The 25,031-nt window shown below is 37.3% G+C and overlaps 1 protein-coding gene across 12 annotated transcripts in view; it reads right to left on the bottom strand.

The window, feature by feature from the left end:
- Positions 1–24,420, bottom strand: part of Snap91 (synaptosome associated protein 91) — a 139,545-nt gene extending 115,125 nt beyond the window's left edge. For 10 of the 12 annotated variants that reach the window (XM_047558084.1, XM_047558090.1, XM_047558078.1 and 7 more), the window contains exons 1-2: positions 23,702–23,887; positions 22,679–22,838 (exon numbers count right to left, since the gene is read on the bottom strand). In XM_047558084.1, the coding sequence (XP_047414040.1) occupies positions 22,679–22,808 (130 nt within the window). In that variant the 5' untranslated portion in view covers positions 22,809–22,838; positions 23,702–23,887. Of the gene's footprint in view, positions 1–22,678; positions 22,839–23,519; positions 23,593–23,701; positions 23,888–24,282 lie in introns of those variants that run through there. The other 2 variants (XM_047558079.1, XM_047558080.1) reach the window with 2 other exon arrangements.
- Positions 24,421–25,031: the final 611 nt, after the last annotated feature.

Below are 25,031 nucleotides of genomic sequence, written 5' to 3'. Positions count from 1 at the left end.
CCCCCATCAGCTTGGGGATACAGGCCTCTTTTTGCATTGGAGCACTATTTCTGACAGATGACCAGAAGCAGTAGGAGCGATGCCTACTGTGTTGCTTGGCACAGGCTAAGAGAGAGAATCAAGGAAATTATAACCATGTTGATTTTCCTTGTCAGAAAACATCCATTCATTTTTATTAAAAAGAAGTGAAGCAAAGCCCAACAAAAAAATGGGGCATCAAGATCATTGCACACTGATTCATTTCTTCCTTAATATTCTGTGGTACAAAACTAGACTTGGAACCTTTTCATCTGACTCTTTCCTTTTAGCTATGTTGACACCACACTGTTATGAACTTCTTCATGTCTTCAACTCTAGCCTTACTTGACAATTTCTCTGCAACCACCACCTCCCAATTCCTAAGCATCTGTGAGTGGACTGCTGGGAGTCCCACCAAGTGCCTTGCCATCCCTCCAGAACCTTGGACCAGATCAAGGTTCTCAAAAAATCTCTTCAAACTAATTGTGCCCTTATTCTAAATAATTTCAGGGTAGCTCTGTTTTTTCCTTTTAACATATTACTTAATTTAGTTACTATTTTTATTGCTTGTTGACTCTCCTACTCCTACCGAAAATGTAAGCTCCAGGAGGAAAATGTTTTGATCCATTTGCTCACTGATGTATCCACCCCAAGAACAGGGCAGATGCATTAAACATTTGCTGTGAACCTGGAATGCATGCAGTTGCCTCAATTCTAGCCTTCCTTTACATCCAATTGTTAACACTGATTTTTTTTCTTATATCTTTTACTTGAGTTCTTCTAGTACCAGCTTGCAAAACAGATGATATTAGATGAAGTCTCTCAGGAGATGTAAGTTGGCTACTTACTCTAAGCAACACTTTGATGACATTAAGTACTCTTCTAAATAAACTGGTCGTATTTATGTAATTCATCAAATTTGCTATTTAGTTTTTTTTCCTGAGTTACTGGCCACAGAGGTATTTAACAACTAACAGAGTGTAATGAGTTTTATCAGAGTTTAAATATTAAAGAAGAGTCCTTTTTGTTCAAAGCAGTGACACAGCTTAGTGCTTTAAACTGTGGCTTGTAGGTCTTTGGTGACTAATTCAGTTAATAAATTACTTAAATTTAGGGCCCAATTTGAGCCCAGGCTGTTATACAGGGATACAATCACTTTCGTATGTTATTTTTATACTACCTAGTGTTTTAGGTAACTCAGCTAAATTTCAAGTGTAATATACTTCAGCTTAAACATCTTTAAGGCCCATGACTATATCCATTTGAATTAATGGAATGGTTCAATGATGATACTAAATTTACTAGTTCCAATTTCAATTAGCATTTTAGCAGAGCCTGATCAAACTTTTCCTTACTGCTATTTCCCATGAGAATACAACTGAGTGAGAATAAAATGAATGGCAACTTCTAAAGAGCTTATGAGGGTGGTGAAGAGGCATTCTTATTAGTGTGTGAACTGCATACTTTTGCTAATTAACAATAATGGTTTTTTGTTGTTGATGGGCATGAAAGTTCATTTTTTTGTTGTCATTGAAGGGCATTTTTAGTGCTTTAAGAAAAAGCAATGTTTACTAGTTTTTGTCTTTTTGGCTAATAATTTTCAATTAAATACTTCAATTAAATACTTAACTTCCTGATAAAGGTCAAGTTTATTAAGTTTTGACCCCAAAGAATGGATATAATGCAGGATTTAACATGACTTATTTGATTGCAATTAGCCAGATATTCTATGCCTTATGTAACCTTGCTGTGAACTGCTTAGCTTGCTGAGCTGGTACTGGATCTGGTGAGTTCTTGCAATGTAGGCAGAAGGAGGCATTTAGGGGGATTTGTGGTAAAATATCAGTCACTTCAAATGAACGTGTGCTTATTCTATGGAATTAGTTGCTCTTACCTAATACTGTGATAATGAAAACACTATTTTAGGAAAAAAACAAGTAGTACCTTATTTCATATCCTTCAGGAAACGATGAGAATATCCTAAGTAGGCCATATGTTTGTGATGAAGTTCACTTAAAATTAAGCTAAAATGTGATTTTTGCTAGAACTTTCAAACTATACCTGTATGAACTTGAGATAATAATACAATTTACTCCCTAGCTGTTTTCTTGCTCTTCCTCTATACTATGCATCACATCATCCCCCACACCACCATCCATTCAGATATCTGGGGAAAGAGTGTTCGTTTGAGGTAATGAAAAGTTGGTGCCAAGGTTGGGGGACCTGTGTGACCTGCCCAGAAACAGTAAGAGGTCAGCATGCCTGAAGCCCAGTATGAGGTGGAAGGGGTAGAGGTCAAGTCCTAAAAGGATTACTTGAGGTGCTATACTGAGAATATAATTGAGGAAGCAGGAAGGACAGAAGCAGAATTGGAAGCTATTACAGAAATCCTACTAAGAAATGATGGTTGCTGGGATTAGTAGTGAGAGTGGAAGTGATCACATCTATAGATATTTTGCACAGATATAGAGTCAACAGGTTTACCTGAAAATGGGGTAGGAGAGAAAGAAAGGAGTCAAGAAAGACATCAAAGTTTTCACCATGAGCAAGTGGATGAATGATGATGCTACTAATTGACATGTGGATGACTGAGAGGGATAAAACAGGGGAAGGGATGAGAAACAGAGTTCAGGTTTGGATGTGCTGAGTGTGAGATGTCTAAAAAATGCTTTCACACTCAAGAACTTTGACTCCATTGTGGGCCAACTCTAACATTTTAAGTAACAATGGTATTCTACCTCTCCTTCTTACACTTCCCATATGGCACCACAGCTCCTGTATCCAAATTTCCTTTCAAACCCAGTCTGTCCATTTTATGCCTTTCATAATGTTCTTGTTTAGGCTCTTACTATCACTTGACACACTAATGTATATATAATATATGTCTCATTCCCCTTCTCTTTTCACACAACCAGATGTACATTCCTAAAAAAAAAAATCTGATAATGGAATTCTCCTGTTTAAAACTCTGTCATGGGTTCTCACTCCTGTATACAATAATAGGACTGGCTTCCAAGATTCTACCTAGCCCCACCCTATCTCTCTTTTCTTTTTACTATGCACTAAATATGCTGTGCTCAGTCACACTTCTTTATCTAGTAAACTCCTATTTGTTTACCAATACTCAGCCAACATCGCCACTTTTTGAAAAGCATTTCCTGACTCACTTTAGGCAAAACTGGTCAACTCTCTGCTCTGTACTCTCAAAATCCATTAGTCATATCTTCACTACATCCTGTGTAATGGCGTATTGTTATTGGCTTGTAGATAAGTCTATCCCATAAGGCTCTGAACAGAGACTGCTGTGTCTTTTCTGTTTTCCTGCAGTGTCTCATCGAGTAGTAGGTTCATGCAGACTCTCTGCTTACTGAGCTCACTGATGAAATTTAGTGTTTCTCTGAGGTAATGCAGACACCTGTAGTCCCAGACCTTTCACCTTGAGGCGTGACACCCATCATGGCTCAGAGTGAAGCTTAGAACATATTCTCCGACCCCTCCTGCAACATTAGCAACAAAGACATTTAGGTTCATGTAAAGGAAGGGAAACTAGGGGGCTGGAGTTGTGGCTCAGTGGTAGAGCGCTTGCCTTGCATGTGTGAGGCACTGGGTTCGACTCTCAGCAACATATGTAAATAAAATGAATAAAATAAAGGTCTATCAACATCTAAAAAATATTTAGGAAAAAAAGAAAGGGAAACTGGGGGCAGGTCAAGACAGCTTGATGACACAGTAATCATTGTGGTAACTGAATTGTCAGCCATCTCTTTATATATATATATATATATATATATATATATATATATATATAAATGAGAGACTATAACAGATAACAGATATGTGTGTATATATAGCTATATACATATATATATATAGTGACCATAACATGACACAGATAGCATATCTTTCAATTACCCAATTAATCTCTTAAAATTAAATACTGTTTTTGCTCTTCTATCAAATTATAAGACCATAAAAGCAAAGCCTTATAAGAAGCCAATGCCTAGTAGAATACATATACTATACCCTGTAGAGAAAAATTCATTAAAGCTGGGTGCAGTGGCACATGCCTGTAAACCCAGTGACTCTGGAGGAAAAGGCAGGAGGATCTCAAGTCCAGGACAGCCTGAGAAATTTAGCAAGACCATGTTTAAAAAAAAAAAAAAAATTAAAAAAATAAAAAGGGCTGGGGATGTAGCTCAGTGGTAAGGCACCTCTAGGTTCAATCCCCCAAACTCTCCACACACAAATAAACAAAACTTAGCAAAAATTCACTCAATTTCAGTTTGATAGTGCAACCTTCACCCTGTAACATAAGTACCAAGGTCATAAGAGAAGACAGTACAGAAAAGAATGAGGTCACACCTTTAGAAAACAATTCATTAAATAAACTTGGACATTACTCCTCAAAAATTATGGATATAATCATCACATCTTTAATTTGCTATAGGTCCATGTCATATATTGGTCTCCAGTCCTCCCATTTCTTCATTTTAGTTGCCTCACTTTTCTTTTCTATATTACTCATTCCATTTTGACAGTTAGCTCTCCACTTTTTTTGTTGGGATAGAAAATTTTATCTTAAGTAGTTTATTATAATTGCTTTCATTTTCCCTTTTACTTTCTTTCCATTTCTCTTCACTTACTTTATTTTTATCTTACATATTAAAACATTTTCACTGATTTTAATGATCTCTTCCTACTCTATCCCATCTCTAAGCAATCGGTTAAAATCTTCTTTGTGTTTATGATTAATATAAAATTTTTCTCTGGTAAGTTTCCTTAAACATAAGGATAAAAGGGAATATCACAGATTGAAGGTTTTCCTAATTATTATGATCACAACAGCAATAACTTAATTTGAGTATCTGAAAAATTTTCAAGGAGTACTTCCTAACATTTCTAGGATGAATCATCAATTGAGGGATAACAACTTGATACAGACAAATGTAACATTTTTTGAAGTACATCTCCTTTAGTACACCTTTTAATGAACCTGTAGTATCTTTATCCTTCTTTTGCTATATATCTCAAAAGAGACTAGAACATATTTTGAGATCTCAAAATTAGTTACAAAGCACTCCTTGAAAGCAGGTTTGTAGGTCTAAGAAAACACAAACTGCAGCTCGGTTACACATTAATAATAAAATACTCAATTCTCTGCTCAAGCAATAGATTCATTGAACAACTGTTTCGTTTGGTTTGTTACATTCATACTGACTGACATACCTCCAAGGAAGGAGAGGGCCACCAGCAATAAATACTATGCATTTTCAAAGGAGTACGTTCTGAAACAGGAATAGTGAATCTGTAGCTTGAGAGACATAGGTAAGTCTTATACAGGCAATTTCTGCATCTCATTCTCTAACATCCTTCAATTTTACCTCTTCTGCTGTGCACATATAAGAAAAAAGAGATGGGAAGGGTTAGTTTGATTTTCATATTAACTAGCAGTCTGGAAATAATTATTAAGTTATTATGGGAAAGACATTAATATTTCTAAAAACTTTCATGTAATATAAAATATATTATTTATAATGTAATACTATTTAAGATAATTAAGATCTGATAAAATAGGTCATGCTATGAGGCAGAAAATGCTAACATTCAATTTCTTATGCATTTAAACTCTAATGCTCTACTACTGAAATTAATTCTTGTGCTTTTAAAATTAAAACTTCAACTAAAAAATAGTACTCTTAAGTCAAGACAGATGTTTGCTATTTTCACATTTTTAAATAGAGGCTGGGTAAATGTTGCAGCTTTAAGAAATAAACAACAAAAAGAACACACAAAAACGTTTAAAAATAAAAGAACTCATAATCAAGACCTATTTAAAAATTTGACCTCCCTAAAATTATATTGTACCTGGTAGTTTATTAAATGTTATATTTTAAACCATAGCTACACTAGTTTAACTAGTTTATTATTAACTATAAGGACTAAATTCTTACAAGAAAAATTTAAAATGATTTGATTATGTACTAACAGTTTTTCAAAATGTCTTCAACCCAAACAATAAACATCAGTATTCTTTTTTTTTTTTATACCAGGGATTGAACCCAGAGGAACTTAACCACTGAGTGAGCTACAATCCAAGATCTTTTTCGTATTTTATTTAGAGATAGAGTCTTGCTAAGTTGCTGAGGCTGGCTTTGAACTCGAAATCCTCCTGCTTCAGCCTTCCGAGTTGCTGGGATTACAACTGCCTGGCTGAATATCAGTATTCTTAATGTTATTTATCTACTCATTTTTGTTATATAGTCCTATTGAGTTTTGTTCATCTTTCCATTAGTACTAAAAATTATCAAAGGGCTTCAGATATATTCACTAAAAGTACATAGTGTAAATACTCAGATTCATTTCAACTATTGATCATCATTTGATCATTATAATTAACTTCACTATTAGGCCAACTTTTTTTCCCAGATATTTTCTGAATTTTTCTCAACGGCAACATATTAGTGCTTAGTGCAAAACTATATTTAGTGTCCTCTCCATTTCCATTTATGTCTTAAATTATAACCTAACAGCAGTATAAAATGCTAACTATGAAGGTCCAATCCCAGTAATAAAATAATTTCATGTATTTTAGTCTTTTCATTTTCCTTGTGTTTTAAACATTTCAGTGTGCAAACACCACTATTTTTCTTAAAGAATCAATAACTCTGTTTTACTGAAACCTATTTGAAAAGTTTAAAATAAAAAATCAATTCTAAAACTATACCATCAAGTCTTAATACTCTGTAATAATAAAGGCAAACCATAACAGATATTCCAAAGTCAATTGTGTTTTAGGAGATGATTTTAATTAAACATACATAATGTTTTGTTTTTATAACTAGTACTAACATTTGTCAATGAACAAACCAAAATTATGAAACTATAGTGAAGGTTCAATGGGCCCATTCTCTTTTCATATCTTCTAGTAATAAACCACCATTTATCAGCAGATGCCAAAGATAATAAGCACAGAGCAGTTGAGATTGAACTATTTCTGCATGTTTATTGCTGCATACAATACCTAAAAGATACCCAGGAAAATAACTGTTGGGGCTCAAAACACTTTTTCCTCTAATAATAATAATTTGTTGAGTAATTTGGGGTTGAAGTTTGCTGTTGCTGTTTTTAGCAAATATATTCATTTAATTGTTACCATAACCCCATGATACCTTAGAAAAGAGGAGATTGAGGTTCAAAGAAATTAAATTCATCTGGCCAAGATCACAGCTAGAAAGCAACAGAGCCTAGAATTATACTGGGGCCTCTGACGACAAACCAATACTCTTTCTGCTATACCTTCCACCACCTCTCAAGGTCCTTAATTAGCAAGATTTGTAAAATTAATGCTTTGGAAGCAAATCACCAAAAGACATACCTGATGAGGATGAGACAGGCTCAGGAACAGTCACTGGCTCCCACTCCCCCATAGCTAGAGATGGGTCTTCACTGGGTAAAACCCATGTAGCTAATTAGTTAATAAATTGCTTTGTTTTCTCTTTGGAAAACAATCATATGGTGTTTTATCTACTTTTGTTTTTGTTTTGTTTTGTTTTGTATTAACCCTACTTGTGACAGTAGAGACAGAGGAGCAAAAAACAAGATGCAAAGGTGAAAGCACACATGAGCCTTGGAGGAGGACCCCTGAGGAAATCCCAACCTCTTCCCTCATTAGTGGTGGGCCTTAGATGAGCTCCTGGTTCTGCTAGTCTTATCTTCCTCTTCTATAAACTGAGGACAGGAGAATTTGCCTCACAGGTGCTCTGTGAGGAAGACAGCAATCTGTGTGTCCATGCCAGGCATGGCACATGACATACGTTAACCCCTCCTTCACCCCTTGATTATTTTCTTCACCTAAATCTTATGGGAAAATGGGGACTGCTAATATATTTTACGTAAAACAATCAAGTCAAGCATTACATTAAGATTAAAAAGAAGCCATATCTATGTAGGTACCTCAGAAGCAACCCAAAGAAAATTTCTTGGGTACTAAAATTCAAATATGCTTTGCATCATTCATATTTTAAGGTGATTGAGTAATATTGGACTTGATGCTTGGAGAACATTTAAAATTTTACAGTGATTGAATAATATCAGCAATTCCTTCCAGGGCCTATACACACAAATCACTAAATTACTAGTTTATAAAGACAAAGTCATTGGCAGAAATACTGGCTTGGAGCTGTGCATACTGAATGTCAGTTCTGGGCATCTATGTGAATCCACGGAGCAGCTGTCTCAGTATCTAGGATGAAGAAATTGCCTAGATTAGGGATGGCAAATTTGTTTCAGCCTGTGTCAACTACCAGGGATGGTGAAAATCCAAAGTACTGTATGTGGATAAAATGTGAGGCAAAATCAAAGGTTTGCAATAAAGATCACTAGGATTAATCTGCAAAATCTACCAAAGATGAAGGAATATGTAGAGAATCTATTGACTTGCCATTAGTTATCCATTTCCAGAGTCATCTGGCATCCCTGAAAAAAATATTAATAGTTGCTAGTTTATTACTAGATCTTAATGACCACTACATAGAAGTGAAATCTCCATAAATTTCAGTGACATAAAGGAAGTATTTTAAAGATAGAGGCGACAAATTATAATCCAATTTTTTTTCCCCATGAGCATGGTAGATTCTATGCTATGTGTTCACAACCCATTTCCTTCTTCTGAACTCACAGACTTCATCTCCCATCTTCTCCTATATTTCTGTGAGACCATTAACTGAGTTCCTGCCAGTGGAACATAGGTAGAAAAGATGTCTAGGTCTGGTTCCATTTCCTGCAATACTTTTCCTTTCTGTATTCCTCCCCCTTCAGTCAGATGCTCAGACTCCAGTGAAGAAAACTCAAGTCCCAGGTAAGAGACTTCTTAGATAGAAGAAATGGAAGGAAGCAACTGCAGCAGGCTATGATAGGAACAAGAAATAAAACCTGTATCAGGCCACTGGCTCTTGGAATTCTCAACAAGATGGCTCTGGTTGGAACTGACAATCATAGTGTTATGCTACACACATGGCTCAATCATGACCTGGGATAAGAAATAAGAAGGATTCCCTATGATTTTGGGCAACTCTAGCTCTAGGAAGAGAATCAGTTTCTCTCAGTGAGGCTGTAATGATATGAGCCTGGGAGCTTTAGTTTAGTGTGTTTCCATACTCACTGAGAAAGTTAGTCCACAAGAATGAAGCAGTGCTTCACTACTATTAAGTGAAACAGAAATATGAGGTGAGGGAAGAACCAGAGAAGTTCAGTTTCATCCCTGCCTCTTCCTCATATTGGGTTCCCAGGGTCAAAATCTTCCCCTACCCCCAAAATAGTTTGATCTATATTCCTATAACATGCAAACAGAACAGTTATTATTAATATGGGAATAAAATAGAAAGAAAAGTCCTTTAATCCACAGACAACATTTTGGCATATATTCTTCTGAAATATACATTATAGGCATATATATATACTTAAAAAATGAAAACCTGATCTTCATAAACTCTCTTTCCATGTCACATATACTTTAAAACTTCATTTTTCAAGATTGTCTAGTATACTATGGTTTGGAGACACCATCATTTTAAAATAAAGTATTTAGATATATTCAAGTTTTTGTATATATATATTTACATACACACACAAACATATATGCAACACTCTTGAAGGTATAATTTACTCCATTTTTCTGAGATATATTCGCAAAAGTCAAACTGCTAGATATAAGGATTTTTAAGGGTTTTGAGTGATGTTGAAAATCTATCCTCCTGCATATTTATGACAATTTACACTCCCACTAATTGATTACCTAACTCATACTCTCTTTCTGGCTGAGAATGTACTGCTAAAGAAACACTTCTTAATTCACAGCATTACTCCATGAAATGATTAGTACAATAAGGACCAAAGTAAAATCTCTAATCCACTGCATATATATTATGCATGTATGCGTATAAAATATATGTGTGTATGTGTATGCACATATATGCATGTCAATGTCTTTACAGCAGACAGTTCTTCACATAATGCAATGCAAGAATTTAGGTAAAAATTAAAAGTTACTCCTGTGGAACCACAATGAGAATTATTGTGGAAAAAAAAGAACAAGTTGAGAACCACAAAACAGTGAAGAGATGCAGGTGTTCAACAGGTGGTTCAACTCACTCATTAGTGCAGACTCGAATTAGCCTCATGTGGAACCTGCCACTCATGTTCATTTAAGAGTAACCCAAACCAGAATATTAAATGTTAAAATAGTTGATGAAGAGACTAGAAAATCATGAACACACTGCAACCTAGATAGGGTACGGGGAAAAAAACAGAACAAAACAAAACTAAATTAAGGAAGAGTCTAATTGAATTACCTTGCTAGAAACTGGAAGGGCTGTGAACTGCACACTACACTTCAACATTAACCTGGTTAATAATGAGATTATGGTGAAATCCAGTGGCACATATGTAGCAATCAGAATAGGCGAGCAAAATAATGACACGTTGGCACCTGCCAAGATGGGTAGTAAGAATTATTCATTATTAACAAATACAGAATGTGTGACTTGGCCTCTTTAGGACTCAGCTTCTTTATCGTAAAAATTAAGAGGCTGGACAACTTTTCAGATTTCCCCCAACCTCAAAGGCCCTCCAGAGCAAGGTCCATCCACAGCTGAGATGCCACCTATTAATATTCTCTGCTCCCCAAACTCAGTCTTCCAGCAACCTCCACTTCTTTAATCCTAAAATGTGCTTGCTTTCTGTGAGCCTCTTCCTAGGAAGAACCTGCAGCAGCCCTTGCTACCCCTCACCAACATAAGTACCATTCAACCTTTAAGACTTCCACTGCAATGTACCTCCATTGTTAAAACTTAATTCACCCTGTTAAAACTTAATTCTTTTTGAATCATCTGCCATTGTTTCTTTCATTTTCTATCTCCCCTACAAAGCTGCAAGCTCTCTGATACAAGGGTTGTGTGTATCTTGTTCACCATGGTATCCCTGCCTCCTGGAACAATTCCTGGCACTTGGGAAATATCCAAATATTTGCTAAATGAATAAATAATGATATTATTCTAAGTGAGTTACTGAAAACCTCAACATTGAAAATAATTTCTAATTTCTTCAAATGTAGCATTAAAAACAAAATTAAATATGTCATCTTTTATTGCTCTCCTTACAGCAAAACAACCCTACATTTTAGGTGCTTGTTCCCTCCTTTCCTCATGCTTTTCTAAACCCAAGTTGTTGCTTTGCTTTTTCTTTTTGGAATGCTGGAGATGGAACTCAGGGCTTCACACATACATGCTAGGCAAGCTCTCTACTACTGAACTGTATCCTCAGCCTTATCCCTTGACTTGTTAATAGTAATAATATCATGTTAGTGAGAAATATCACTAAAAGTGAATAATATCATTGGAGTGCAAATTCAGAGTTTGTAGTCACTTCTGAAATCGTTTTCTTTTACAACCATCCTCGCCATGCACAATATGTATATGCTTATAAATTAAAAATGGCACTGTGTACAACCATAGAAAAAAAATGATGTACCCCATTTGTGTACAATGAATCAAAATGCAGTCTGTAGAAAATAAAAAAATAAATAAATGGATATTGAAAAACAATGCTACCCAACCTTCACCAACTGAAAACAAACTGAAGAAAATGGGTGCACACACATACACATAAAACATGCTGGCAAAGGATTTTCTCTAATATTAATACCTAGTCATTTCAATAAATATCACTAATAAAGTACACAGAGAAGTATACATATGCTCTAAATCCACAACTAAAATACTGTAGGTATTATTATTAAATATCTAACATTTTTTCCAAGTTACTAATTTGCTCATTGTTCTAACTTTTCAAATCCAGGTTATAATTTTCCCCAAACTAAATTTTTATCATATCACAAGAATGCAAATGTTGGGAGGCCATCAAGAAATATGGATTAATTACATACAGTGAGCAGTGAGCAATTTAATGGTTCTATTTCTTTGTTTTTCTCCAGTATTCCACTTCTATTGCTTTTATAGTCTTTTGAGAGAATGGATCAAATTTATCTCCTTGCTCTTCTGAGAGTTAGTGATAAAAGTGAAATCTTTAAATAGAAAGTCTGTGAGGAAAGAAAAGTCTAACGTGGGAAATATGAAGTGTGTAATTAAAAAAAAATCATTCAGTGAATATTCCCCCAAACCTGCTATTGTTCTGTTAGGTGTTAAGAATAAGGTGGCCCAAAATAAACTTCACACCAGAGGAAGTAAAAACCACTAAACAGAATCCCACTATAGCTCTGTGAGTGGTATGAGAGGGATCTATGCACAGTAGTCATCTAAGCTCTGAGAAGGAAGGACTAAAGCTAGGTTTTAGAAATGAGACTTACACAAAAAAATTAAAATACAGAAACATCTTATGCAAAGACCCCGAAAAATACACAGTATAGAAAATCTAATGAATTAAGAAGTGCTTAAGAATGAATTACAGGGTGTGTGTATTTGTGTGTGTAAACAAGAACAAAAGACAGGAAGTCAGGGTGATTCCATTTCTATCATACAGGTGGGCATTTGACAAGGAAAAGACACCTGATAATCTAGATAAATATTGCAGGCACCTTTCCATCCATTTAGCTGAACTCACAAGAAAATCAAAGCAATCTGCAGGACTGAAAAAGAAAGAGGTTTTGAAAAAGGAATCAGGAAGAGAAAGACTGCCCGAAGGCAGGTGTTAACCTGAGTGGCCTAGAGGCTTAGATTTTGATGACTCCCTATGGCAAACAGGAGACAAGGCCTTCAGGATTAACCACCATGACCAGCTGGAGCTAAGATCTTTCACATAAAACTGGAATCCTCCCTGGGTTATACCTTTAGTAAAATTAGAAGGACAAACAAACAACAAACAAAAAAATAATAACTGCTAGCAAAGTAAGTCAACAGAAAAATATGCCCCACTAAGCATACACTCTAGTTGGATGAAGGGGGGCAGCTCTCTGGGGCACCAGTAACCATAGCTTGCCCCATGCCCAAGTTTGTGATTTGAATTTATATTACAGATCCAAACTATAATATCTATAATATCTAGCCTCCTTATCGCCATATATGTTTCAGAATTCATGATTTTTCAGATTCAATGAAGGTATTATGGTAGATACACAATGTTGACATCTCAGTATAATTTTCACAGTGCATCATAATATGATAATATTTCTGTAGTTTAACATATGAACAATTAACTAGCACATAGCTATTATATCAGGTCAACTTTTGCTACCAAATGATTTACACAAAGAATTTTGGTTTTCTGAGCTTTTATAATTTTCGAATTATTGATAAGGATTTTGGACCTGAACCTGGACTAGATAGGAAGCTCTAAGAGTGGAAATCAACTGCAGGTCTTCCCACTGGAGCAAATACAAATTCTAAGTGACCCTAGGCTTTCCAGGATTCTCACTGATAAAATCCTAGCCAACATGACCTCAGAGTCTGAAATTACAAAATATAGTAGGAAACATGATCAAGGGCAGACACGAACAACTACAGAAACAGATCTGTATGTCTATGAGACAGAATATAAAATTGGTTTTGTTAAAAATGGCCAAGAAATAAGAGAGGAACTTAAAAGTGTGGGTAAGAAACATTTAAATAATGGGCAAATTCAAGAACTTCAAAATTTCAAAGTCTAAATGAAGAAATTAAAAACAAAGGATGTATAAAAGCAGAGGAAACACAGCTAAAGAGAGAATTAGTAAGCTGGAAGATTAATAACCTGAAAAAATATAAAGAATACAAAAGAAAGCATTGAACCTATGAAAGGTATATTTAGAGATATAAGAAAATAAGGACACTAAATTTGAAGGACACTAAAAGAAAGGAAGTGGGTATAGAGGACAATCAATGATAATTGTAAGGTAGAAAATTTTCCAGAACTGATGAAAGACATTAACTCTCAGATTCAGGAAATACAAGTTCCAAAAAGAATAAACAAAAGGAAAGGCACTTTTATATACATATACACTACAGAAGGACAAGATAAACAGAAACACTTAGAAGCAGTCATACAAAGGGATTACCTAAAGGCAGGTAGATGAATCAATTAATTTTATATATATATATATATATATATATATATATATATATTGTGTTTTTTTTAGTGGATGGATACAATACATTTATTTTGTTTATTTATTTGTTTATATGTGGTGCTGAGAATCAAACCCAGTGCTTCACATATGCTAGGCAAGTGCTCTATTACAGAGCTATAACCCCAGTCCAACTGATTAATTCTTAAGAGCAACAATGGAAGCCAAGTGAGTGAAATATTATCTTCAAACAGAAAATAACTGCCATTCTAGAACTGTATATCCAGATACATTATCCTTCAAAATCATGAATAAAGATTTTTAAGACCAAAACTGTTTACCAGTAAAGGACCTCACTAAAGAACCCCAGAAAGATGTAACTCAAGAAAATTTAGACAAGGAAGGAATGGTGAGCAAATTCAGTTACAACATGGATGTACATAAATAAAAACTGCCTATCTATGGAATAATCATCAGTCTTGGAGGTTAATACTGTGGTGGCACCAAAACATGGGACAGTAACAGCACACAAACCAGAAGTGGATTATTAAAAGTGTCTAAACTTCTTTGGAAGAGAAAAGAAATTGCTGATCTACGTTAAGTATGCATATTAAATTCTCAAGGATAACCACTAAAAGAATGGAAATAGTGCAAATAGCTTCCAAAATACTGAAGAGGAAAGTTGGAATTAAAGTAAAAATCTGATATAATGAAAAGGAGGGGCAAAAGCAAGAATGGAGATGGGGCCAAATCACTAAGGATATGTGTGCAATTGTTACAGTGGTGGTAGTAGCAATAATAGTACTAGTTGCAGCAATAGTAGAAACAGGCAATTGCCACTGAAATGGCTAACAGTAGCAGCAGAGGTAATAACAGATACTGCATATTTGTGTGTCAAGCTCTGGGCTAGGCATTTTATGTGCATTATCCCATTAATTCCTCATCAAAGTGTGATAGGTACTATTACTAATCTTCATTTTACAGATGAGGTTTATTACTGATGTAAACCAAGGCAGAATGAGCTAAAGAAGATTTCAGAGAATTTTTTAAATAATTGATCATGAACTGGATTTGAGAAACAGCTCCCGGGTCAGTGGCTTGGTCAACTCACTAGGCAATGACTGCCCAACAGCAATTCTAATATTTCAAGCATGAATTTAGCCAGTCGATGGTGGGGAATATCCAAAGAGGTGTAGAAACTGTATGCATGTTTTCTTTAAAACAGTGAGATCAGTTTCAAGAAGTCTGGTTGAAGAATTAAAAACAAAAAAAAACAAAAAGAAGTAGTAGCATGTTGGTTGCTGGAAGAGGTCAGAGTCCAGAGACACTTGTGTGTGGGTGGTTCTGCTTGCTTAATTAGAGACACTTGAAAATACTTACGAGAGAAAGAATGGGAGGTTAAAGATACAGATGACAGAACGACTTTTGTGGAAAAGAGGAGAGTTGGAATTTAAAATAAAAGTGCTAACCCTGAGGAGAATAATCAAATGAAAACCAAAACTACACAAGGCAGGCAAAGATCTGAATTTAACTGCTCCCTCTCCTGAGTAACCAGGAAGAACACATCACCAAATTCCTTAGAACACATCTGATCCTCCTTAAAGGTGCCTAACAGAGAAACCTTCTGTACACAATGTGGGGGGCGGGGGGCAGGGGATTCTCACACACCTGGGACAAATGAAGAAAAAGTAAAACAGCTAAAGAAAGACTCGGCTTCAAGGTACAATTCTCACTCTGGTTTGTGCGTTCACCTAACTGCCTTGAGGGAAAGTCTGTAATTTCTTTTTCATTAGTGCATGATAGTCATACATAATATTGGGATTCCTTTTGACATGAGGCCTAATTCCACTTCATACCCTATTACTTTCACTTCCCTCTCCCCGCCGCCTCCCATTCCCTTTCCTCTACTCTACTGGTCTTCCAGTAATTGAAAAATCACTGGAATTTTTTTTTTTTTTTTTTGATTAGTGCTTTGTACATGTACATGAACATGAAATTCACCATGGAATATTTATATATGTACATGGGATAGTTTTCTTAGAGATCATCATATAATTTACACTAGGGTATTTCATTCAACTGTTCTTTACAAAAAAAGAAAAAAGAGAGCAACTTCCACATTACATAAATGCCTAAGAAAATACAAGCATTTCCCTTCATAAGCAAACAATACATTTCTCTAAAAAGAGAAAGAAATTTACAATAAAAATAAACTGAACAGTAATTATTTTAATGGCAATAAATGTGACTTTTAAGATGATTTAAATGTAGTGTGATTATATTTGAAGGCACTCCCCGTAGATGCTGGCTCAGGCACTCAGTCACCAAAACACAACTCTCTAAGGAAAGCATACTCAGCCCTCAGGGAACAGGGTCGTGTGTCTCTTCTGACCTTCCTTACCAAGTTATTGAAACCAAGATAAGGTCAGAAGAACACTCTATCTCAGCATCAACCAACTTAAGAGAGGAGGTGAGTGTTTAAAAGTATATTTATGAAAAGCTAAGAGAAAGCTATAGCAACTAAATGCACTAAATTGAAGTACAAATAAGTATTCAGGAACCATTTTATTAAACATTAAAACTAATGTGCCAATATACTAAACTCTAGATTTTAATCTAAAAGGCTGCAATATTGCAAATAAGATATGAATTTACTAACTGCATAATTACACACACCACACACACAAATTTTTCCATACATTCATTTGCTTTAAATCACTAAAACGACATTTTAAAAAAATCAATTGTTTGAGGGCTGGGTGCAGTTCAGTAGTAGAGTGCATGCTTAGCATACACAAGGCCATGGGTTCATGGCCAAAAACCAGTAACCAAAAAAAAAAAAAAAAAAATCAGCTTGAATTACTAATTTTCTACTGGTTTTAAGAAAGTATTATTGATCACAAAACAGGAAAAACATCTAGATTGGCATAAATATATAAATGTATTTAAATTTATATAGCAAAAAAGATTTTTCTGAAGACAAGAAAATAAATCAACCATTAAAAAAAAACCTTACTTTCTTAATAGCTGATAGACACCCTGTTTAACTTTTTTGTTCGTTTTGGTACTCGGGATTGAAGCCAGGAGTGCTTTACCACTGAGTTGCATCCCCAGTCCTTTTTATGCTTTATTTTGAGACAGGGTCTTGCCACTAAATTGCTGAGGCTGGCCTCAAATTTGCCATCCTCCTGCCTCAACCTCCTGAGTCACTGGGATTAGTGTGCACCACTGGGACCCAGTCACCCTGTTTATTTTTAATTCATTTTTAAAGTGTGCTTACTTTTATTATGTAGGACGCTTTGCCACTCTTCTGCTTTCCCTTCTCCTGCCAACCTCTGACTCTCACATGATCTCTTTCTTCCCTCCTGGGATGCTGAGCATCATCCAAGAATATCACAGAAACACACAGACTTGATTCCGAATAGATTTATAATATAAATGGTAATCAGATTAAGTGAAGTGTATTTTTCCCATCTCTCTCCCTTTTGTTTAATCCAGAGACCAGGATGAATGAGTGTAAGAGTAGGATATATTCAAGTGTGCATAGAAACATATCCCCACCTCCTGCAGGGCAAGAGGGGACCTGACAGGGGTTGTCCTTCCATATTTTATCTCTCTCTCTCTCTCTCTCTCTCTCTCTCTCTCTCCCTCTCTTTAAAATGCACTATCCATTTTAAACCTGGTTCACATCTGTTGGAGTATATAAAGGCTTTATCATTAATGAGGTGTGTTTATACATCAGATCACTAATAATGTTTCTCTGGGTAATTTCATTTTTTGTATTTTCCTTGTAAAACTTTATAACTGTTGTCTGTTGCTTCTAACCTCACCTGAGTTAATTTGAGATAATAAGCCATCACCTACAGGACAGATAGGACATAATGCTAATTTCAGTAAACAAAAGGGGTTACTATAAGATTGCAGACATTAAAGTACAACCCATGACTTCCATCTCTTCTTGACTGCCTAAAAAACAACATAGTCTGTTCTAAACCATCTCCACAATTAGGTTGGGTTTTCAGAGTGTGCCTAGGTAGAGGAAAGTAAGAGGGTGTGATTAGACAATATCAAACAGTTAAATGAGAACTGGAATCAAAGTAAGATAGATTTATAGGAAGTTAGTGCACTTCTCCTATTGAAAGTTACCCTGGTTTTTAGCAAGTTTTATACATTGTTTCTTAATTTTGGTCTTTTTTGTTTTTTACAGTGCTGGGGATCGAACCCAGGGCCTGTGCTTATAAGGCAAGCACTTTACCAACCGAGCTATCTCCCCAGCCCATCTTAATTTTATTCAATAAGCTTTGCTTACTTTTTTGATCTTTCAGCACACAAAAGCCCTATTATTCCAAATATAAACATATAGTATCTACTGAATTAGTTTACAAGTTGTATTTCTACAAATTGAAATGTATTTTACATGTACTAGGCAAGTTTATGTAAGGCAAATTAATTTTCATGTTTAAATATTCATTCTTTTTACTATCAAAATTTCTTTTTCACAGATATTTTATGAATAAAATTGAAGTAGGAACCAATATGGCCTTGAATCAAAAATGTCCATATCTTTTACTATTTTTATCAGATATTCTTATAAGAAATACAATCTTATTTTTTGAATTTGGTAGGAAAGGAATCATTAGTAAAATTTTAGTACCTCAAACATGAGATTTAGAACTTCATATCCCACTTGACTTTTAAAAAATAATTATTTATTTATTTGGTCCTGAGAATCAAACCCAAACTCACATGTTCTAGGCAAGCACTCTACCACTGAGCCACAACCCCAGCCCTTCCACTTGATTTTTATGTGGGATAAACACATTATTTAAAAATTCTTAGAAGGTTTAATGTAAAGAAAAAAATATGATTATGATAACCAAATAGACTTTCTATTAGGTCTGGTTTGATGTTAATAGTGATGCATAAATCTGAATTATTATCTTAATTAAATTGTGTACTTTAACAATGTAGCATATACAGGAATCAATTATAAGCACTATTAACTGAAATGAATCTTATTCCATGATTGCAAACTTTCCAAATTTCCCCTGCAGGTGTTACTCTGGGTCAACTCTTTTTTTTTTTTTTTTTTTTTTTTTTTTTTAAACCTTGGAACAATAGTTGGGTGGTCCTGGGTACTCTAGTGTATCTTTTTACTTTATTATTTATCTGGAACTATCCTTTAGACCATCAACCATAAACTAAAGCAGGAAAACCCACTGAAATGGATAACAGTGGTAACCAAAAAGGGAATACTTGGTGAGACCCTGATGTTTTATATGCTATCAAAGAAACACAAGTTACAAGGAAAGAAAGGTGAGAATGTACATATGGACCCAGAAAAACTAAGGTCCTAATATTGGTTAGGTCTTTAGTTTTCATGTGCAAAGGGCAACATCATTACAGCAGTGTAGAGTCTGGAATGAAAGTTATATGTAATCCCAAAGTACCATAAACATAAAATCTTTGTGTAGATCATCTAAGTTTATCCTTTAAATTTAATATATAACTGCTGACTATAGTGATGGTTTCATGAATCTTTTTTACCTTCAAAAAACATAACTGTTATTGAAAAAAGAGAAAAAAAAGTGAGACTATCTGTATAGAGTTTCATTTTACCTCTACCTCTTCATCATAAGCAATTCTGCCCCAAGATGTTATCAAATAATTTCTTCATATAAATCATATGCCATTAAGCATTGTATAAATCACTATAATTTACCACATTTTCTTGAACTTTCAACCTAAAGTGGAAAAGATTATCTTTTAAACCAGTAATTTAAATAATATTAAGTATGTATTTCATAAAGATTCTAAGCCTAACTAATCCAATGATTTAAAAAAATCATAGGACCATAATCTGTATTTTTATAATCTCCCAATCTAAGCTCTAAACTAAAATGTATGTACATATCAAACTAATTATAAGTTAAATTATTACTATTAACATCAAATCAAACTTAATGGAAAGTCAATTTGATGATCAAATTTTTCTTATATTAAACTTCTTGAGGTTTCTTAATGAGTTTATCCCACATCAAACCCCCAAACTCTATTATTTTGTGCCATTTTCCTCCCAACCAGTACTTACTATTTTCAAAACTAAAACACCAACTACTTAAGAATGCTTCAATACCTATAGACAAAACATACTTATGTGTTTACATGTTTTACATGTGATCACATGTATGATTCACTTTTATAATTGTTATGTTACTTAAAACCTGTGTACAAATTACTGAGGTAGTCTATTGCTTGGTCAAGGACCTTCCAAGAAATTCTGAGCAAAGATGTCCTCTTAAAATGCATAAGAATACAATATAATATGTATATATATTCAGGTTTTCCATATGATCCTTTAGAATAGGACATATTAGTAGCATGACACCTATCTTTCCAAATTTCACCCACAGGCTGGTTTAAAGTGGAAGATAATTTATTTTATGACTTATTGGAAAAATGAAACATTAAAAAGAAAAACCGCAAACCAATTCTCTTTAGTGCTTTTTTTTTCTGTGACAGAATTAAAAATTTTCATGCACAGAGACTTTAATATATGTGTTGGTTGTGATGCTCAATTTTACACAGAGACATGCAAATGGGATAAGTGTTCTTAAGATTAGACCAGTTAGGCTAATATGGTTCCTCTTCCACTTTCTCAATAGAGAATATTACTAAATAAACTAGAGATGGCAATTAAATGCAGTGGTTAAAAGCCATGGAAGTTTATCACCCTCACTAAACTTAATTGATGACAAATTGGTAATGTAAAACTCAGTGGCAGGCATACAGTAACTGCTCAATAAATGTTTAGCTTGTATGATTATTCATATTAATAACTCAATTGCCAGTGCCTATTTCAGTTCCTTCTTTTAACATGCAATCTTCCCATATTTTCTATGTCTTTGAAATCACCCTACTCACTAATATGTGCTGGAGGTACTGGGAAAACATTCCATTTTCAAAAAATTTAACTTTTCCAGACCTAAAAGACTAATGTGACTAAATTTTTAGATTTGAGTCAGTCTTTATCTGAATAATATCTTAATAAAATGCTCATACCTGTGTATGTTATCTGAATTGTACTAAATGACCATTTTTCTGATAGATCAGTATCTTGCAAATCCATAACCTCTACTTTTTTATTATGAGAATTTTCTAGATGACATATACCAATAAAACATGAGTCATCCTTTCAGAGTTGGGGAAACTGATGGAAAAATGACTAAATGATTCAGCATGCTGCAGCAAAATGAGATGGTCATAAATTTATAATTCCCACTCCCGCTGGGTGCCCTAGCCCTGGTGGCATCTTTCTTATCCTGTACTTCATGTATAACAGGTGATAACGTAAACAATAAGTTTTGTTAAAGACTCCCTCAGGAAAGGAGTAGCAGTGTTCTCCTTTCAGAAGTACTTCTAGAAAAATAAATTTAGTGCTATGAGACAACAGGTTCTTAAGGCTGCACAACTCTTACAATGTCCAGTTTTAAGTCTCCTCAAGCTTTGATTTTGCAGATGACAGGACTAGAGTTAGTTCTAACTCTGATGCCATTTTTTCAGCTGCAGGAGAGAAGCAGTGGGGGATGGTCTGAAGCAAAAGAAAACTAGTAAATGGGCAAAGGAAGCCAGATGGGGAAATGTGCAGGCTATACCTAGATGTCTCATGCCAACACTAACCTTTATCAACAAACATCTAAATGGACAGAACATTCTAAGCAGGTCAAAAAGACTGAATAGAAACTGCAAAATACATTCTGATGTAGCCTTACTTAGAAGGAACCTCACTATCAAAGCAGGTGAAACTGCTTTCCTTGTTTTTCAAAGTGTTCCTATTTACCCTTCAATAATAAAAGACTTACAATGCTAATGAAATGAAACCTTTCAGAAATATATAGATCTCAAGCCAGAATAAAGCCGTTTTCCATTAAATAACCAATATGAAAAAAGTACGATAATTAAGTGTTTTAATCCAAAATTGCACCATCTCCAATGCCAAGAAAGTACATCCATTTTGTGATCACAGCATAATCATTCCACCTAGCATTTTCTGAGAATGGGACAAAGTATGCCAGGATGTGTAAAATGAAATCATCATTATCTCTGAAGTGTCCTTTCCTCATTAAATAGCTTGAATTTATTTCAGTTTGGCGTGGTGACATATGACACACACACAAAACCTCAGTAGCAACTCTGAAAAAGATAAAAATATAGTGCTACTTTAGAACTATCCAAAATATGTTTAGGAAACAACTGGAGGGAAAAGTTTCCATGAATTCATTCCCCCCGCCCCTATTTTGACTGTGTAACCTCTGTTTTCCCTTCACCTGGGGAAGGGAAGCTCGTGGGGAAAAGAATTCAACTTCAAATATACATATATATCTCCCCTTCAAGACCTTGGAGGTCAAAAGGAGGAACAGAGCTCAAAAGACAAGATTTCAGGGTTGACCCAAAGGGACATCCCCACAGCTGGAGATTTCCAGTTCGGGGGCAACCCGGCTGGGAGTCCCAAGGCTGCAGCATTCCCGACAGCAAGCCAGGTCATGCAGCCGGCATCCCAGGCGCGTCTGCGGTGCGCATGTCCCACTTATATAAAGAGATGCTTACAGTCCAGGTGCTTTTTCTTGGGGCCCATCACTTCATGAGTGGTGGCTTTGCAGACTGCTCTCGCTACAGCAGAGCCTGTCACACTGTACTGAGCGGCGGCGATTCGATCCGTAAGCGTTTGGCCCGACATCTTCTCCAGCCGTGTCTACAGTCCCCTCTTCTGCAGAAAAGAAGGGGAGATGGTCCCGCTTTAACCCACTCTCCCTACTCTCCAAGCACCCAGGCCTTGGCTTCCGCACAGAGGCTCTCTCCTCCTCCGACCCCGCCCTGGCAGCACCTCCCCGGACCAGCAACGCGCCAAGCCCTGCTCATCCAACGCGGTACAAGGTGATAGCCTTGAGTAGGGCCGTTAGGGAACCCCAGCACGGGCTCCAGTCCAGCATCGTGACACCGTCCCTAATCTCCCCACCCGCTAATGAAGCCCGCCTTACTCCTTTGGTGCCCCTCTCTCAACCAGCACTTTGCCTGCAACCTGATCCTGAGGTGCGGGACGAGCCCCGGTGTGCATCGGGGTTATTCCCTGGGCACTGCGCCCACCGGGGGGCCCACATCCCACTCTCAGCCGCCGCAGTGTTTCCTCCTAACAGCCCGCAGGCTTCGGAGAATGAATCAAATATCCAAGCCCTGGCCACCTCCCTCCTCCTCTTCGAGCTGCTGCAGCGATGGGCTCGTCCTCCCTCGGTCGCGGTGGAGATTATCCTAGCGTTGCGCCATGTTATGCCCTCGCCTCCGCCTCCAAAGCCCCGCCGAGGCCTTTTGCTTGGTCTCCCTTCCCTTGCCCCCATATCCCACCGCAGGGGCCGCTCAGGGGCTCTGCGGAGTCACCAGAGTGTCTGAGCACCTCATTCTTCTTGGCTTCAGAGCAGAGCTGGGGTGACAGCCCAGCCCCCCGCCTGCCCTCGAGCGTGCCGTGGAGCTGTCACCCGGCCGCTGCCCTTCTGTGCGCCCTAGGATTATCCTGTCCGGATCCCCGCGAAGCCCTTGTGAAGGGGAGGGGGTCGAGCCGGGGCCATAGGTACTCACCCCGCCCCTGGAGCGGCGCCGCCCGCCGCAGGATGAGCAGAGCCTGGGCCGCGGAGGAAAGCGACTCCGGGTGGGTGTGTATGGCCGCGCGCGGACCCGGGGCCCCGGGGCGCGATGCCTCCAGCCCTGGCCCGGTCGCCGCCCTTAGCTCCGCGGTCCCTGCGCCCGCCGTCCGTAGCCCCAGGAATGAGTACCCGCCCGCCGCCGCCGCCGCCGCCGCCGCCGCCTCCGCCAGCGCCGCCGCGTCTCTCTAGCGCTCCGCGCTGCGTCCCCATCCCCGCCCCCACCTCAGCTGTGGTTCCTCCGACGAGTCAGGTGACGGCGGCGGACAAACCCGCGCGAGCCCTCTGCGGAGCGCCTCACGGCCCCCTCCCAGCTACTCACACACGCCGCCCCCCTGGGCCGCGAGCTTAAAGGCAGGGGGGCAGCATACAAGCATCCCCGGCAAGAGCGAGGAGAGAAGGTGGGGAGACAGGGAGGCCCACACCCAGCCAAGTCACCCTCTCCGCGTGGCACCCAGCAACCCCTCCGCGCGCTGGTTGCGCACCCGCACGCACCGGGTGTCCGCACACCGCACGCACCTGCCAGGCGACTGCGGGATGCACTCTGAGCGGCGCCGGGCGTTGGCCTAGCGGAGCTAGTGGTCTGCTCCGGTTCTTCTCTGTGAAGGCCAAGGCAAGGGCGTCGTCGCGCGCTGCCTGGCTGAGCCCAGCCCCTTCTCCCCCACACTCTGTCTCTGACACACCCGCCTGTCAAAGACAGCCGAGGCCCAGATGGGCAGGGCGATTTTAAATGTCAGATTCTGCCTGCCTGTCGCGGCTCTTACCTGTGCACCCTATGCTCCTTGGGGCTCCTGGACTTGTCTCAGTTACAACAGGGAGCGGGGGTGGGCTGGTAATTCTAACCACTTTAGTTTTAAACAGATACTGAGGTCTGCCGCAAGGACGAATAATTAAGAAAGTCATTAATCGAGTCCTAGGTTACATTCGACAGTAATCATTTGTACCCTTAAAAAGTTATTTCTGCCAATTAAATACAGTGTTTGAACATCTTATGTCATTTTAATGTTGACTGTGCATATTTGTATCGTATTGATGAATTTCCAAACAATGGTTTGGATTCAGTTAATAACTTTTGTGTGTTGACATTTTCCAAGGTCGTTATATTAACCTATTTTTAAAAATATTCTCACAATAGAATCAAGTTTAGAACTTTATTTGTTAATTTTCCTGCTCCAGGTGACCTCAGTTCGGTCTCATAGCTGTATATGTCCACTTACAGATGACAAGATTTTGTTGTGTAGGCCTTAATTTCACCTGGTGCAGTTATG

This window comes from Sciurus carolinensis, chromosome 7, assembly GCF_902686445.1.
Source record: "Sciurus carolinensis chromosome 7, mSciCar1.2, whole genome shotgun sequence".
Classification (NCBI taxonomy): domain Eukaryota; kingdom Metazoa; phylum Chordata; class Mammalia; order Rodentia; family Sciuridae; genus Sciurus; species Sciurus carolinensis.
This window is presented reverse-complemented; position numbering and strand designations above follow the sequence as displayed.